Below are 12,848 nucleotides of genomic sequence, written 5' to 3' on the forward strand. Positions count from 1 at the left end.
TCTTACCATTAACCTTTCTGCTTAACATTACACTTTCCCAAAAATGTACATAAATACAACAACTTCATACACATTTATCACCTCCAACATAAGCAGCAGATAATTTTTCTGGGGGAAAAGAAACCCCAATGAAATCCAAAATCAAACCTGATTTTCTCTTGCATCACCTTTAACATCAGGACAGTGATCAAATACACTTTAAATTAAATTTTCACATAGCCCAAACAGCAGAGTAAGTAAGGAGAGGGTAGTGAATTGTAAATAATCAAAAAGCAAAGGCTGATAAATGGCTGATTATTTGCAAGAACTGCAAATAATTTATAATTATTTTAGAAGTAATTCCTTCACAATTATTTAGTGCTTTACTGATCATTTATTTGAAAAGAACTTTGTGTTTTCTCAGGCAAAGCATTCTTTGGAAAAAGAATGCCCAATGCCGGGCAGTTGGAATTTTCAAGGCTGAACTGGGGTTGTGTGTAATTAAAATACAACATGTAGTGATGGGTGTGTGGAAAACTCCTTTGGAAGGAGCCTGCTCCTCCTTCAAACCCCTTTGTGACACACAGCCCCTATGGCTGGGTGTGCAATTTATGATGGCAAGGAGCAAGGGAAAGATAAAATTTCCACTTCAGCCATCTTTCACTGTTATTGCTTTTGATTGTTCTGACAGGGCACATTAAAAAAAAAAAAAAATCTTATTTTTACCTTCTGTGTTTTTTGTTATATTTCCCTTCAATAGCAGATCCTCTGAGCTAAAATCCACATCACACACATTATATAGCACCCAATCTGATCACAGCACAGACCTGGGAAGAGTCTCCAATAAAACCACACACACATCCCCTTTTACACCCTGAGAGTCGTTTTGTTTCCTTACAAATTTTCTCATTCCCATTAAGGAGAAACAAAACCTATTTCTAGCTCAGCCCTGGAAGGCAGCACAGCCCCTCCAAACTAAGAGCAAACAGTTTGCATTAATCTTCCCTCACTCTCAAATGTCCATATGCTGAAAAAACTCTTGTGTTTTTTCCTGTTCTACTGACTGAACCCAACCGGGTTTAATTGTGCCACATCCAAAGAGCAGAGTTTGTGTTTAAGGCAGAATTGTTTCTTCTTTGCCTACACAGAAGCAATGCTGAGACAAAATACTGAGCAAATCCAGCGTGGCACTGGGCTGTAATTGCAGTGATCCATTGCAGAAAGAACACTCTATTTAACCACTTTATCCAGACACTGACACCTGGCATTCACTTGGTCTCCATGTTTTAACTTTTACTTGAAAATTACACTGATGTTTTGCTTAAAAAAAAAAAAAAGTAGTGAACAAAGTTCCTTTTTGAAATAAAAATATTTAGTGTTTTTAATGCTTACTATTTTTCCTTTAAAGATTTAGGAGAAAAAAAAAATTGAATATACTGCTTCTGCAAAGTAACACCGTTTCTCCAAACACACAACAAGGCTCCAATTTCACTTTAAGTGCTTGCAAGATTAAGACCCCTAAAAGCCAAGGGTGTTAACATAATACACTTGTTTTATAAAACTGGAGACAAAGGAATCTTGAACAGATGGAAGAAGGCTTCCTCAAAACACAGACCCAACCTCCCTTTACTTCAAAATAAATATATTCACATTATTTTTAAAGGTAAGTTGTGACAACCTTGTTGATTAGTGCAATTCATGTGGCAGGATTCGCTTTTCCCTTGCTCTGTACTGCATACTGAAAATAAGGCAATTAAATGAGAAAATTAATTCCATTAATTAAAAATGTTCAGTCTCGAGCAAGACAGAACGATCTGAGCTGTATAAATGAACATAAACCAATATGTTTTCCTTGACATGTGCTTTCCTTTAAGAAGGATAAATTTTGCTGCACAAAGCAATGATAATGCTATTTTAACAGCATCATAAAGCTGGAGAGAGATATATAAAAGGTCTGGTTTATCTTTTAAAGAGAAACCCCCTGATGTACATAGAAAAATTTACAAGTAAAATACCACCCTTCCCACAAATTCCTTACTGGTGAGCCTGAGTGAAAACTCTGGTCAGGTCAGGAAAAAAAATGATTAAACTTTGCTGAATCCATAAAGCACTGTAGCTGGAGTTTCAATACAGATCATTTTATAGTAAAATTAAAATAGAAGCCCTTTTTAATTATATAAAGTGTGCACATTATTACTGAGGAGAGAAATACACGCTTTCCTCAAGAACCATAAAATTGGCTGCTGGGAATTAGACTTCAGCTGCAATTATTATATGGTTCTATAAAGGATATTGAAAGTCTGATAAAATTGCACCCTTGTCATGTAACAGCGATGCTTAATGCTAAATAACCACTCTGCAGCATTCCAGGCATAGCTTCCCCTAAACATCATCCTCCCTTCTCACACCAAAAAGAAAACACAGCAGCATTGGGGAGCTAAAAGTGTACCTAAATATTTGAAATACCAAATGAACAGGTCAAAAGATATGTAAAGCCACACGGAGGCAAAGCAACACATGATAAATGAACACTGATGGCTGTTTATAAAGGAGAGCTCTCCATGGATACCCACCCAACCCTCCATGGGCACTGCCCAACCTGGCAGACTACACAGGATGAGAAGGAAAAAAAAAGAGCAACACAATGAAGCAGAGTGACAAAGACCAGTGCCACACATTCCTAATGGCTGCTTTCCTTCTCCTTGCAGCGTGTGTTGTAAACTGTGAGTATTTGTTACGCCTGCACACAGCTACAGGAGACTGACTGGACTTCTGGAGAACCTGCAATTTATTTCTACCTCAGACCTCCAGGTAAGAGCATGGGCCTAAAACCTGGAGATATTTTTCATCCCACAGACTCCACTGCACTCCTGGAGATATTTCTCATCCCACAGACTCCACTGCACTCCCAACTCAGCCAAGCTGAAGATTTTATGTATATTTAGAATATCAAAGAAATATTTCTGTGACAGGTGACATAAGGCACGCGCAGAGGATGGCGGGGCAAGAGACAGGCAGTGGGGTGTGGGAGCAGGGCTGTAAATTTTGCTCCTTCAAATGAAAGAAAAGAAAAAAATTCTTTCTCCTACAAAGAAGTCCTGACAAAGTCCCTCACCATTTCAACAGCATGGGTGGGATATAAATCCTACCTTCTCCTCAAGGCTTGGTCTGATCTGCTGCTCAGATCCCAGCACCTGTGATGTGCCAGGCTGCAGCAAGGAGCCTCTGCACAAGAGCACACGAAGGATCCCACACAGCTCTTGTCTGACACCGCTTCTGAGCCGTGAAAAAAGCCAGACTGCTCCAACTCAAACCTACTCAGCTTCCTACCAAATGATGGCAGGAAGCTGCAGCCAGCATTAGTGCAGAGCTGCAGGGGCTGCAGTGCCTCTCCCCAGCGCTCCTGCTGGACTCCCAGGCTGCAGATATGTTGGGAATGTTTCCATGGAGGGGTTTCTTTCCAAGCCAGAGCTGTGGGTGCCCGCCCCGAGCCCACACTGCCCGTGCCAGGCAAACTGCTCGTGATGGTTGGGACCCTCTCTGAGTTATTCACTCCTCCCATGGCATGGTCAGATGGGCAAAGGGAGATGTTCTGTGCTCAGCAGAACGTTACTGAGAGTCTGAGCAGGAAATAAGTGAAGGAAAACTCGCAGAGCACAGCTGACTAACCTAAAAACAACATTCCCGAGGCAGTTGTGGCCCAGGAAGAGTGTGGTGAGTCCCTGCATCCCTACAGAGATGGCCACTGGACACTGCTCAACTATGAATGGGAAAGCATTAAAAAATATATTTGTTAGCTCAGACTGAGCATCTGAAAACACTGACCTTTCAACCAGTTAATCATTAAACTAAAGCATTAAAAAATTAATTTTTATTTGAAGCATGCATGAAATGCACTCCTTAAATGGTAAAACCAGTAAAGGCCAGGGTACCATGAAACCTTAAAAGTATTTAAAAGTATTAATTACACCTCAAAATATCTCTTGAGGTATTTTGAATATTATATATATATAATTTTAATGTTTTGTAAAACTATAAAATGACACACAGTCATGTGCCAATAGCTCAATCAGGCCAAGATGTGGCAGGAGAGACTTGTACCCTGTCAGCTGTGGGTACAGCTGCAAAAAGAAAAATCTGTTCAGGCAGTTATTTATTTACCACTGGGGAAAACAAAAAAAAAAATCAACTCCCAAAACGTGAAAAGAAATGAACTGAAACCAAATGCCAAACAAAGAAAGTTGGTATGCCAAACAAAAGGGAAGTTGAAAACACATAGAATAAAGGCCTTTGAATAAAATTTATGATCCCACTTACACTGCAGAGAACTGAAATTTGGTAGTGATTTACTTTTCAGTAAAGCTTTTTCTTTTGTTTTTCTTGGAAGGCATGAAAAGTTTTCTCTATCCTTTAAAACTACAAGTTTTGCTTTTTCTTGGTGAAACTTTGAGATGATTTTTATGTTGTTAAAATTGTCTGAACCCTCTAACAAACAAAATACTGAGGATCACAGAATATCAAAATAATATAAATTGATTAATAGAAACATTGACATGTAGATGCAATGAGAAGTCCTGAAATGTGCCACAATTACAGTTCTCTCCATTAGAAACAATACAGGAGTCTATCAGTTCCAAAACAAAACCATTGCTTGTATTTTCCTTATTAAAGGTAGGAAAAATGCCCAATAGCATTCACACAAACATGAACCATTAGTTTCTCAGAACAAGGGAATAATTAGCTTACCTGGAACATCAATTAATCTCTTATAAACATTCAAGAAGGCTGCCTCTGCTTCTTTGCTTCTTTTGCCCAATGCATCAATCTGAAAGGGGAGATGAGAAAAGAAGCTTTAAGACTTGTTCCAATACAACCCTCACACTCAGAGCTATAAATATATATTAATAATTTTATGTAAAACTGGTAAGTACATAAAAAGGGAATCCATGTCTCCTGTGTACAGCACCTATAGAAGCAGTCTTAAAAGACTTCCTGCTACATTTGTACTGAATATAAAGTCCATTTTTCAGCCCCATAATAAGCTTCAATACTTTCATGACCACTCCTGCCTGTTGTAATTCTTTATTTTAAATCTTTATACAAAGCCTGGTACTTGCCAGGCAGATTCTCTCCTCCACAACTGTTTTCCTTTTCCACTTATTGAGACCCAGCACAGCAAACAGATCTGCGGCTAATTCTGATGTCCCACTCTGCATTTATTGTGGTTAATAGATTTTTCTATTATTTCCAATAAGCCCCTGAGAAGATGGAAAAATGAACTTGTTGAGCACCCTGTGATACTTAACATTAAATAACTGTGAATCTTCTACATGCAAAAAAATTTTCTAATGCAGCTGAGGCACAGTCTGCACTCCTGAACTCCTCTGACTAGCTTCTCCTTCTGTAACACACACAATACTCATCTAAGAATTAATTTTTATCACTTTATTATTTTCTCCCTACGTCTGTATTTTCATTTAAAACTTAATTTTACAAGGAAAGGCAGCTTAATGGCTCCGAAAATAAAATACCTATTCCACAGCAACTTTTTTTTGGTAAACATGTATTTTCCTATTGTAGAAGAAAGCAGAGGATTTTCTATTGCTTCTATTGACAATAAACAACCAAACTGACACAGGATCAGATCCAGTGAATTAATACTCCAAAGCAGAGGGACAGAAAGGGAAACAGGAAAGCCTGACACAGCTCTGTGGCAGCTTACCCGAATCAGGAAACCAAAGGCATGGAGATTATCGTTCCCATATTTTAATAAAAGGCAAGGAAGGATCTGAAGAACTGCGGATACAAAGGCCTGATATCAATTCTTCTGTGTATTTGAAAGGCAGTGAATATTATGGAACCATTTAAAGGTGCGGACGTCACCGCGGCCTAAAAAAAGGAAGGCCCTGTCTGAAAAACGTCCTTGAATTCTTTCTCTACATTATTGATTCATAGATAAGGCAGAAACAATGGCCAGAGTTTACTGTATCTGTATTTCAGGAAAGTATCTGATATTTTATTCTGCAGGAGGGGGATTTGCAGCGCTGGGAAGCGTGTGACCAAGGCAAGGCTTTGCCAGCGCTCCGGCTCGGGAAGCGCCGGGTGCCCGGGGAGGAAGAGGAGGGGAGATAAAGCAGGAGGGGGTCAGCCATGGTGCCACTTGTGTTTACTTTGTCCTGAAAGGCCTCTGTGAGGAAAAGGGAGAGATTTGGGAGGGGAGAGGGGGGAAATTCTACGACGTGGACGATTAAATAGCGCAGGGAGTCGGAGCGCAGCGCGGGACGGCGCGGATCAGCCTCACGGCTGGGGAGGCACTTTGGGGATCATTACGGGCAGGATTGAGGCCACAACACCAAAGGACAATGGCAGAAATCACACAGAAGCACAATGCACGAGGTATAAGCCAAGAAAAGGCTTGGAGGGGAGGAGGGGTCACGGAGGGAAATAAGGACACAGGCAGCGTCCGCAGCATTTGGCAGCAGCAGCGAGGAAATCTTGGGAGATACGGCGAGAGGCTGGGAAGAGACAAGTTCTGGCAACACAATACAAGGCTGTATTTAAAGAAATAAACCAGATTCCTATTCCACTTACATCCCCCCAGGATCTGCATAAATTTATGGAGATGGGTGGAGGTGTGGTGTAACTGACACCTGACCTATTTAGAGCTTACCAAAGGGTATTGGAAAAGTGATAAATGAGCATCAGACGCTGAAATGATGGAGGATGTGGAGAGCAGATATAAATTCTCAAGAAGAGCTGGCCGTGCTGCTCTTTCAGAATTTACCAAGAAAGACCACAGAAAGGAATCTCCCAGGGCATCTGACCTGCCACAGAGCAAGGGATTGATGGTTGTGAATAACCCACTCAATAATCTGAATTTGAGCGATCACAGATGGACCGATGCTCATTAGGGAAGGAGAACAGAAGCAATTCGGAGAGAACATTTTCACACGAGGAGTAGCTGAAATGAGCCTGTGGAGCGAGGTGCCAAAGGAGGGAGGCCCTGGGATGTGTAAATCCATGCTGGGGAGTGTCAGGCACCGCTCGGGGACGGGGTGAGAAGGAAGGGCCACCGCCAGGGACCCGTGTGCAGTCGAGCTGTTTCATGGGTGCACTGAGACTCTCTGAAGGCCAAACCACACCATATGTTACACTTCTGGACTTCAACGTTCCCACATACAATTTTCTCTCACTGCTGCTAGGCAGAGAGCAGCCAAATTTAAATTACTATTATTAAATACAATTAGCATTACAGCACTGATTCTGTACTGTATTTTGAAAAATTCATTTGCCCCTTTTATGAAAAGCAAAGCACTTAAAATGCTTCCATTTCTGGGAAATAACAGGATGGATTTGTTTTCCCATTACAGTTTTTCCACATTTTAATAAAGAGCATTTGTACTTTTATTCTCTTTAAGTATTATAGAAGGTATGGTTTATTTGCTCCTTACCAGTTATAGAGTGATGGAAATATAAACCAGATTTGAAATAACATCTTGCAAGGAGATCAGAGACTTTCCAAAGGAAGCAGTTTGTAAATCACAGGTATTTTACACCTTTTCTCGCCCTCAAATTCAAAACCAGATTTCCAAACAATCCCACTAGGCAGAAATATGGTTTTATGTTTTAGTTGTTAAAAAAAATAAATCAATCTGTCTGGTTTAAAGGTCTATAAAAATGAGCACTGCAAATATTTTATATCTTAAAATAAAATTTAGAAAAAGCACCGTGACAACTTTAACTGGAATAAAAAAATAATTAGGCATGCCAGCACCCAGGTGCATAAGGAAATAAGGAAATATGGGAGGAAAAAGACATCAAAAATAGCAAAATATAAATGAAGTCCAGAGAGAGAGGAAACAGAGCACTGAAATGACATGGAAATATTTGGAAGCTCACTGAAAATTTTTCAAATCAAAGTAAAGTAGTTTTAGGAGCCAACAAGGCTGAGCTGCAATCAGCTCACATTAAAACGGTTGAACTACATTATAAAACTCTTGCTGAACATTTTTATTTGACTCTAAAAACTTCAGGGACCCTGACAGAAGTCAACTTATAATTACACTCGCGTTGTCTTGACACGAGCTTAGTTCCAAATCTTAATTTATCTAAGCCAGGCCCCATTATGTCTTCTCTGAGCAGAAAGAAACAACAGTGACCTCTGTATTCCCCACCACCCCCATAAACATATGTTCACTTTTAAGTTTTGGCATCCTATTTGTCTTGATAATACCACTGGCTCTTCAGTGAGATAACAGAACTGAGACACCAGGAATCCTCCCTGCTCAGCACAGCCTTCCTCTCACTCTTCATCCCTAAAACATCACTGGAGCTACGTGGAGGAGCCGTGGCCAGACACTGGGCTGAGACCAGTCCTCTCTTTATCCACCTTGTTTTTCCAGGTCAAGTTCTCTCCTGAGTTGATGCTCAGGGTACCAAGGTCACCCTGGAGATTGAGTTTCTCCCCCTCCAGAATCATCTCCTTCCAACCCGCCATGAAGATCTCCATGGTCTGATCCCTTTGTTGTCTGGCACTGCTGGGGCTTCCTCCCCCAAAAACATGGACAGCCTAGTTCAGGAGTACTTGGTCTCAGTCTCATACCCACTGCACCTGGCTGAAATCAAAATATCATCAATGAACTCCATGGATTTATCTCCACATTTACGTAAGCACCACAGATCTGGCACCTAGGCCAGGGGAGGTGCTGAACCTGGATTTATCTGAGTGTTGCCTCTTTCAGCTATGCCCAGCCAAGTCCAGAAGGACAGAAGCAAAGCCTGTGGCTTTAGTTTGGAATCTGTCCGTTTGCATGCAGTAGGAGATTTCAGCATTAATTCAAGTCTGATGTTTAGTGCCCCACAAACTCCTGAGCAGGGTCTGCAGGGCTGGGATGCTCTGGCTGTATGAACCTGGTATCACCTCATGGGCTGCAGTCAGACTGAAGGATGCACACCTCTGCTCCCAAATTTAAAGAAGGAACAGGCTGATTGAAGCTCTCTGCAAGGAAGCTGGACTGCCAGATGCCAGCACATCCTGCACTGACACTTGAATTCTCTGAACTGAGGGATATCAGCACATTAACAAATCTCTGAGCACGAGACTGCCACGTGTGCTGCTCGTCTTGGATCCACTTGGCTCCTTCAGCACAGCTGGGATGTTGGGATGCTGCACTCAGCATCCCAAGGACAGCTCCCTTGTGAGGGGCTCCCAGTGCTGTGTCAGTCTGGCATTACCAAAGCACTGGTGATTTATTCTCAGTACCAAACACAAGAGTTCACACAGCTGTGCTAAATATGAACTTTGCAGTCCCAGCTCTTCCACTTATCCTCACAGTTCTCCACTTTAGTTCCCACTCTTGTTAACCACCTTAACATGTCTTTTACTGTCCTGCACACAATCTGGAACTAATTTATCAAGTGAAAATAAATTATTTAAAAGAGAAATTATTTTTCTGTTCTGATTTTTAATGAATGGATCCCTTAAGGAGACACCCATCCCTTTTCCCTTACATGTCTTCTGTCGTATTGTTTTGCATCACGAAATATTTCCATTTGTCTTCAATTACTACAAGTTACCAAAACACCATTAAGAAATGGAAAAACCATATGAAACAAAGGGAAAATCACAAGAACAATTCATTAAAGCACCACTCTTTTAAGCTATGCTGTATTCTTGAATAACTGCCTTGGAATCAAATGGTGGCTACAGCAGGAATATTAATGCATCAGTCTTGCTTTGAAGCCTTTAAATAAAGTTGGCTTGATTTCTCTTTCTAATACCAAGAGATATCTACATTAATAAATAAATTAATAAAAATAATATTGTAATTTACAAATTAATAAAGTTTATTCACCATCCCTGTTAGTTTATTTTGCCACTGACAAAAGAAAAACTAAAAAATTCTTATTTTTAGTTTTGTTGCAATTAAAACAGCTTTGAAGCAAAATTATAAAAAAAAATTATTTCTGTGCAGTTGCTTAAGGCATATGGTGTGGATTTTAGCCGGGCTATAAATTCTTTAACAGAATTAAGGACTTCACAGTGGATCCAACACCAATCTGTTTAACAAAGCTGCTTGGGTTGGGACACAGGTACCAGGGAAAAGCCTGGGATGGGCACGCCTGCCTCACCAACTTGTTGGTTTAACCTCAAGTTAAGCAGAGAGCTTTAGGAAGGACTCAAACACCTCAACTTTTCACTTCTGTTCCCTCCACTGTGAAACAGCTGCAACCTTGAACCCTTAAAACCTCCTCTTCCTTTCATACCCAGATAAATCCTGATTTTCCCAGACAAACAACGCTGCCATCCCCTGGGGAATGTTCTCACAGGATAGCTTCTTGCTGCTTTTCCAATCCTTGATCTTCCTTCCCAGTAGAACAGCCCAGCCCAACATGTGCCTGCAGATATTGAGAGCAGCTCTGATAAAATCCTGTTTGCCACCCTGCCTTCGGATCAGTGGCTGTGCTGTCCCTGCTCCACCTCTCCTGGAGCCTTGGATAACCCACCTGCCTCCCTCCTCACCTCTCTCAGCATTTCAGAGCAGGTTTCCCAGCTCCCAACCCATCCAGGGGCAGGCAGGGAGCAGTGATTCAGCTCAGTGGCTCGGTGAAAAGTGAAGGAAGGAGAGGAAAAATTTATTTTCCATTGTGCTGGCAAACTAAACTGAGTCATGCTGTGCATTTGCTGGGCTCAGCACGAGGGAGGAGGTGGGCACCCAGAGCTGGGGCAAGGACACCCCATGGCATGGGTCCCTCACCTGCATGGATCAGCAGGAACAGCATAAAACTAGTGACAAGGAATAAATGGCACAAGGAGGCTCAGAGTGTCAAATGTTACCAAAATTCTCTTTTATCCATCAATCTTTACAGTATGAAAGTGGATTAACTTTGTTCATGTCTATATTAGTTGATTTTATACACTCTGATGTAATGACACATTACAATTTTCTTGGCGGCTTTGGTGTTTTTTCATGCTTAAGTAAAAAAAAAAAATCAAAGGACAGCCTGGTTCTGGAAATAAGGACTTTGCTCGTGAAAGAATAAAAGATACTCCTGAACACCAAACTAATGCCAACATCCCAGCCCCTCTGACACTTTATTCAAACTCTCGCAGTATTTTCTGGTGTCACAAACCAGAAATCCCAGCAACCAGGGATGCCTGGATCCTATTTCTGTGGAAATAGGGCTGATTTGCAATGTTTTACTCCAGTTAGTAAGAGTGGCTGCCAATGACTAGTCAAATTGTGTTGTACATGAATTTTAAGTGGTGTAAAAACCTTGTGTGAAACCAGATATGGGGTGCCCCAGTTTGGCTGCACAATGAATAATTATTTACCTTTGTAATTCTATATTTTCACCCCAGCCTCTCTTCTTAAGTCAGCACAGCCCAGTCGTGAATTTTCTTGACGCCAAAAAGGTAAAACACAGAGGTGACCCCTAAACAGGGGACACATCCTTCCCCCAAAACTGAAGGAAAATCTTTCTAGTGAAGAAATCAGTGAATCATTTGTTCTGTCACCAAAGAGGGAGATGTCAGAGCTTGCCACTTCTGATCTCGAGGTTCTGTGAGAGCACAAGGATGGAGAACAACTCTGGCCACGCCAGCCCAGCCGTGTTTGGGAAATGGGGCAGGGAGGAAGGGCAGAGCAGCCTGGGCTACCCCACATCCCCCCAGCTTCCTTCCCAGCAGCAGGAGCTACATGTGGGTGCTCTCACCTGCCCGTGCACCTCTCCTCCAGGACCTGGAACCCACAATCACTCCTCTCCCTCATGGATGATCCAAACTTCTGTTTAGGTCTTTTTAAAAAATTTAGGTCAGAGCTAATTCCTCTTGAGTTCATTAACCACCTTTGTGCAATAAATACTAAAATGCACCCTTTTCCTGTTTTTTTGTACTGAGCTCACCCTCTTGCTTCTCTTTTCTGACGAAGCAAGACCAGCTTGTATAGAGCCTCATAGTAACTCTGTAATAGAGGTAATTCTGTAATAAATACAGAGATAATTCTGTATTTGGAGAAACAGGGACTCGGCAGAATACCTCACCCGGCCCAGCCCTCCCATCCCCATTCCTTCCAGCACACTTCAAGCTCTCTTTTTTAATTCTGAGGATGAGAAGACACTCCTGACCCTGCGAGCTGCACCAGTGCTGCCTGTCGGAATCCTGAATAAACTGAATTTCCCACCACTGTTCCCGTTGCCCCCGAGCGCGTGGCAGCAGCACAGCGTGCCTCGCTACAGACAGCCCACCAGCTGCCAACAGGAATTTCAGCACTTTGTCAATTATGTAAAAAAAAAGAGGATTTGGGCTGATCCTCCCCAAAGTTACCCTAGTAGTTTCTGCTGTCTTGGTACAACTTGTCTGCAAGAGCTTCGGGGAAGGTGCACGGTGCCTGTCGCTTGTGCAAGGTTTGGGACTTTGCCTGTTATCCCCACAGCTGAGAGCTGTCCCAGGAAGGAAAAGGGGATTACTGATATAATATATATATACCTATATATATATAGATATAAAGGAAAAGGATATTATTGATATAATAGGAGAGCCTCTGACTGTATCTGGGGGTCTCTGCAGTTCTGTCCCTCCTCTGCAGGTCAGTGTCTCCTCTTGGGGATGCTTTTGGCTCTGCAGCAGCCACCCCATGTGCTCAGCAGGGAGAGCTCATCTGCCCGTGAGATGCTGGAGTATATTTAAATCACCTTCCTCGGGAAAGATGTTGTTTAAACTGCAATCAAGCCAGCCAAAAATAAATAAATAATCATTTACACACTTCTGTAAACAAAGAAATGAAAGCACTGTGGAGCTGCCGTTACCCCAAGAGCAGGTCACGACCTCTTCCTGCTTTGGGGAGCAGAACTGAGATGAAAAGTGGACT

General features: G+C 41.9%; 1 protein-coding gene across 11 annotated transcripts in view; it reads right to left on the bottom strand.

Moving 5' to 3' along the window:
- Window positions 1-12,848, bottom strand: part of CUX1 (cut like homeobox 1) — a 238,196-nt gene that overhangs the window by 115,278 nt on the left and 110,070 nt on the right. For all 11 annotated transcript variants that reach the window (XM_085557551.1, XM_085557549.1, XM_085557548.1 and 8 more), the window contains exon 4: window positions 4,726-4,804. In XM_085557551.1, the coding sequence (XP_085413677.1) occupies window positions 4,726-4,804 (79 nt within the window). The remainder of the gene's footprint in view (window positions 1-4,725; window positions 4,805-12,848) is intronic.

This window comes from Lonchura striata, chromosome 19 (genome assembly GCF_050655825.1).
Source record: "Lonchura striata isolate lonStrDom1 chromosome 19, ASM5065582v1, whole genome shotgun sequence".
Taxonomy (NCBI): domain Eukaryota; kingdom Metazoa; phylum Chordata; class Aves; order Passeriformes; family Estrildidae; genus Lonchura; species Lonchura striata.